The 6,000-nt window shown below is 28.4% G+C and overlaps 1 protein-coding gene across 2 annotated transcripts in view; it reads left to right on the top strand.

Moving 5' to 3' along the window:
- The window catches only part of LOC127290437 (amyloid-beta-like protein), a 694,733-nt gene extending 690,111 nt beyond the window's left edge, over positions 1–4,622 (top strand). For both annotated transcript variants that reach the window (XM_051318992.1, XM_051318991.1), the window contains exon 15: positions 3,040–4,622. In XM_051318992.1, coding sequence (XP_051174949.1) covers positions 3,040–3,150 — 111 coding nt within the window. In that variant the 3' untranslated portion in view covers positions 3,151–4,622. The remainder of the gene's footprint in view (positions 1–3,039) is intronic.
- Positions 4,623–6,000: the final 1,378 nt, after the last annotated feature.

Consider the following 6,000-nt stretch of genomic DNA (forward strand, 5'->3'; position numbering starts at 1 on the left):
AGTGGTTTTTAAGGCTGAAAACGTCAAAATTTCACCTGTCCCCACAGGATGTTTAAACAAAAAAGTTAATATTTTTAGCAATGTGCACTAATAAATACAATTTCTATTGTTATTTTAGTATTGTATATTGTAGTGGAATTGAATAAAAAAAACGTTTGATCCAAAAAAAAATTATTTTCTTTTTTTTTGCTATTTATACTTGACTGCACTTTTGTGTGTTATTCTGCGTTTTATTATTAAACATTGATTTATTTAAATAAAAGTCAAATTTTAATATAGTTCTACTTCAGTAACAGCAAAAGTTATATTCCTTAAGTTGATCCATGAAGAAAATAATCAATTTTCTAATTGATTTATCCTTTTTTTACACATTTTAAGATTCAAATTTGTACAGGGCATCACAAAATCGTCTCCACCGGCATCCACCGACCCTTCAATATTATTTAAAAAAATAGAATATAATTAAATAATAAAGGTTAAATAAAGTGTAGTTATATTATTTTAGTCTATATATATGTGAAACATATGAAACCGATTAAAAATAAATGATAATTTACTCAAAAAAAAATAAAATTTATTAACGTTCGCTCCACCGGTTCGACCGACCCCAGCGTCTCCACCCGCCATAAAATTTCGACCGTCACTAGTCCAAGTTTAATACACAATGAAACAAACGAAATTCAATATATTTATTATAAACTATTATAGCTCCGGTAAGTTTACTATAACTTACCAAATAAATTTCTATAAATTACCGTATAAATTTCCATAAATTACAGCATAAATTTCCATAAATTACCAAAATAAAATTTTTAATTGTAGTTCGCGCTATATATATTTTTGTAAATTACCACGAAATTTTTCATAAATTACCGAAATTAAAATCTTTAATTGCGATTTATGCTTTACATATTTTTATGAATTATAGCCAAAATTTCTATAAATTACCATATAAATTTCCATAAATTACTGAAATAAAATTTTTAATTGTCGTTCGCGCTATGTATGTTTTTGTAAATTACCGCGAAAATTTCCATAAATTACCACGAAATTTTTCATAAATTACCAAAATAATAATTTTTAATTGTGATTTATGCTTTACATATTTTTATGAATTTTAGATAAAATTTCTATAAATTACCGCATAAATTTCCATAAATTACCTCGAAAATTTCCGTAAATTACCGAAATAAAATTTTTTAATTGTCGTTCGCGCTATATATATTGTTGTGAATTACCCCAAAAATTCCCATAAACATTTTAAATTAAATTTCAACTATTTTATAGAATTCAACAAGCAAAGAATTTTTTTTTAATTTGTTTAAAAAAATTAAAAAATTTTTCCGGCCCACCATGGATATTTATTTCTTGACACTTTATCTTCAAAAATATGTATTGATATTTATCATTTCTATAAAAATAGTATATTGCTTAACATGGGGAAGACAGACCCATTTACGGAGAGGGCGAATGTTTTTAGCACGAGTCGAGCACTGAGATGAACGAAGCCGTAGCCCAAGCGCCGAAGGCGCGAGGGTGAAGGCTGAGTGATTCGCAGTGCTCGTCAAGTGCTAAAAATTCAGTCCTCTCCGTAAATCGGTCCTTCCTCATGTCATGCAACATATTTTTTATCACGAATGCACGATTTCGACAGTTTTGTGCCCCATCCAGCGAGTTTAAACTTCAGGTTTTTGAGTCGGTGCCAATGACATCCCGATTAGTATATCTAGCAGACATGCAGGTACTGTCTCACAGAAAACATTGACCTGCGTGCGCCGGTATGGAGCATGCGCACAGCAACAACGACAGACTGAAAAGTGTGTGTAAATGATTTGTTTCATGTGTGTGACGTCACGTTTTTACTCCCTAGAGTGTAAATTTTTAATTTAAACGCACCCGCGCACGCCGCTCGAAAAGCTGGAGTTTAAGCTTGCTCGGTGGGGCGTAAAACTGACTAAATCGTGCATGTGTGATGAAAAATATTTTCAAACTTTCAGACACCAAATCGTGCGCTACGCGGAGAATCACCCATGTACATTTTTTTATTAGTATTTTAAATTATCATATGATATTATATGAAATTCATATACATTAAATTGTAAAACACTATTTTTCAATAAATTTACAAGTGAAATTAGGAAAAATATTAAAAATTTTAAAATACAATTTGAATTATCGCGCTAGAAGATCATTCGTGCACTTTGATATAAGTTTTAGAAATGAATTATCTTTTATATTTTCGACTACCAAACCTCCAGAATTGACTACCAAACGATACCAAAAGGAATTTTTAAAAAATATTATTTTTTGCAGTGCTGGTGTGAAAATAGCACTCAAAACTTGAAATTATTGTAACTTTTTTAATTTTGACTACCAAACCTCCAAACTTAGATACCAAACACCACCAAACGATTTCATACAACAAAACCTGTTTTCGTTGCACTTGGTGTGTCAACTTCACGGGGCTTAATTTCATTTTTACCGTGTGTGGTCAGTATAATAGAGTTCTTGTCACTTTTAAGAAAACTGTTTTTTAATTTAATTGCAATTATTATGAACTGTGCAACAATCTTTCATTGTAAGATTGCGGCAACCTTTTTTTAAAAGCTTGCGGCAACCTTTCATTGCAAGCTTGCTAGGGTGGGACATTTTGTTACTTGAGGCACTCTTGCTGGAAACTTGCCGCGTAAGCTTGGGAACCTGGCATTTTTATAATGCTGCAAGGTTGTTGCAAGTTTCTGTGCTGTCTGGGTTTTAATACTTATTTTTAAAAATTTTTATCAATTAAAAGCTTTTTTTGATAATTACCCAAATTCGACTTAGATTCGTCCCAGAAAGGTCGAATTTAAGTAAATAAAATCCGCCAGTGGCCAAAGCGCGCGTTGGTCTAGTTGTAAAAAAATCTAGATTGATGAGTCATAATTGTTACTCGCAAAAAATTTCAAATTTTGTTTTGTTTTTTGTTACCTCAATGAGAACCTCTCCTTGAGTATAGAAAATTAAATATGTAAGTATATTTAATTTTGTTATTTATTACAGGGGTTCATTGAAGTCGATCAAGCTGCAACACCTGAAGAAAGACATGTGGCAAATATGCAGATAAACGGTTACGAGAATCCAACTTATAAATATTTTGAAGTTAAAGAATAATATTTCCTAATCTTCAGTTGTTAACAGAATGTTCTTTACGTTTGTCTTTAATTAATTAGAATATATGACATTTAAAAATTCTTTAAGTAATTAGGCATATAATTGCGTCGAAAAGAGTACATATCTTTAAAGAACAGTGTTTTTTAATGTAATCATTTATTGAATTTAATATCCTTTTTGGGAATGAAATGGAATCAAACATTTAATAAATCTGAACTGTTTTACTAATGCCCAAGTTTGATTCTCAAATGAAAAAGTAATAATATTTTTTATCAGATCCGTATTTTTAAATTTACCTAACTGCTCATATGCATATTTTTTTAAAAAAATTTCATAGGTTGGGTCAGTTCTTGTGAATTGAGAAACTTACTTCATTTTAAAATATTTACTAACAAAAATAAAAAAAAATTCATTTACATATATTAAAACATAACCCATATTACAAAAAATATATTTTAATTGACAGAAATGTTTAAATCTTTTCATTGTTTACTATGTAGTGATTATATTTTTCTGCATTTCCGTTTATTCAAGAAAAAAATTTTTTTCGCACTTGAAGAGTTGGTGCCATATGAATAGTAGTACAAACAATCAAGAATTTCGTAAAAAATTTTTTTGAAAATAACTGTATTGGATGAACTTGATTGAAGGTTCGATTCTAAACTTGACCTTCAAAGTTGAAATTTTCTTTTACGCTTCAACAGAATTTTTAATTGTCACTATTTATTATTATTATTATTATTATTATTATTTAATAATAAAAGTGAAATTAAAAATAGTGTTACTACTTACTATAGACATTGCATAATTATAGTTAAACTTATATCGTTTGTGATTATTTTTTTGATTTCTTTTAGTTTTAAAAATGATTGTAAAATGTTAATATTTATTATTGACATCTATTTAAGGTATTTGTCTCGTAGATTTGCTTTCGTCAGATATTTTTGAAAATTAACTTGAGTATTCTAAAGCTATTTATCAATATAATAAAACCAAGCTGCTTAAAATTGACCGTTTGTAAGTTTAAAAATTGTAAATCCAACTTTATAATTTACATGCTTTTTGTGCCAAACCCATAAATAATGTAACATTTTATTCTTTAATTTTTGAAAGAATCGTCAAGTTTTAATAAAAATCTAATATACGGGACATTTTGAGGAAACAATTGCATACGAATTTTAAAAAGAAAGAGTAGAGATATTTTAAAATTGGTCAACACTGTATAAAATTTGTTAATAGGAAATAATGTTTTTCATAATTTTGAAGCTTTAAATGAAAAAACTTTTTTAAGGATTTTCGAACATGACATCATCGCGACAAATACCTTAAGTAAAACTAAATTTATGCAAAGATAACTTAAAACTACATATATTATTCTGTATGTAAAATTGTGTACTGTATAAACGCATTATAGAATTTTTGTATTTATCTTAATTTTATGTTTCCAAATAAAGTTTTGTATAACTTTCTAATTTACATTTAAAATTAAATACTCTTCGTTTAACTTTATTTTAATAAGAGAAAAACATTCGCATTTGCTATTAATATTATATTATTATTGACAGAAATTGTTGTATTTAAAATTATTTTAAATTAAAATCATCTAGTGTTGAAAAAAATTTTTTAAACACACGGAGAGAAATTTCTCACTTTAAAAGTACCAATGCTATACTTGCGATTTTCGTATGTCCATTTTCTTAACAAAAACGCTCAAAGTTATACTAAAATATTTCCAAAAATTAACATGCGTTAAAAGTTGTCAAATAATCGCTCGACGTATGACGCTATATTAGTATATGCCTTGAACGAAATTCGCATGGCAGGATAAAGAACTATATTCACATGACTCAATAGTTAATTATTAAAAAGAAATATTATAAATTGACAAATCGAATTTGTGATCAGCGACCCCGAAAATCCCCGAGTAATCAGTTTAAGGGGGGAAACTCATGTAAATGCACGTTTTTTCAGGAATTAAAAAAAACTGGTAAAGTTTATTGAATTAAAGTAAAGCATACTTTAAAGTACACAATATAAGCTTTATAAAAAAAAATTTTTATTAAAAAATATTATAAAATGACGGCGTTACAGGCGTTTGAAGTTGCATCTTTGATTTTGCGCCGTGCAGCCTACAGGTCACAAATCTCAACTAAAATTAAAAATCAAAATTTTTACCGTTAAAATGAGTAAATACGACTATTTTGGAAAAAAGTCAATTTTTTTATAAACAATGTTAAAAAACAAATGTTAAAAATTTTTTTAAAAAGAAAGGATCTCGTCATGCAATAGCCAGTAAAATAAAGAAGATTTGTGGTAAGTTTGATTTAAATCGATTAAAAATTGTTTGAGCTACATTGCACGGCGCGCGAAAAAACACGTTTTGTGAAAAACGTATATAAAGTTTTCGATGCATAAAAGTTGTGTTTCAGCGTTAAGGACGTTATGTGGAGTAGTACCGACAGAAGTAGGCCACACTTTGGATTTTAGAATGTTAAAAAAATTGTAATTTAGCAAATTTTTTACGTCTATTTGTAGAGAAAGGAATTATCTGACGTTTTTCAAGCATAAAGTTAAAACTTAAAAATTTTAACATATTGCGCGGTGTGCCTTAACCAGACTCAACCCAAAAGTGGGGGTTTTGGGGTTAAAAACTCTACCCCTGTGAAATTTTGAATTTTTTTGTGAAATCAAAGCAAACATAAATTCCCAAATCTCCGATGATATTGACACTTTCAATGTAGGTAATAATAGTACCAACTTTTAATGTAGCAAAATAACTAATGACTGAGAAATTACAGCAGATGGGAAAATTCTCATTGCCGAACGTAAACTTACCATGTTTAAAATAGC

Source organism: Leptopilina boulardi, unplaced genomic scaffold (genome assembly GCF_019393585.1).
Source record: "Leptopilina boulardi isolate dan_hultmark-lab unplaced genomic scaffold, ZJU_Lbou_2.1 LbouV2_66, whole genome shotgun sequence".
NCBI lineage: Eukaryota > Metazoa > Arthropoda > Insecta > Hymenoptera > Figitidae > Leptopilina > Leptopilina boulardi.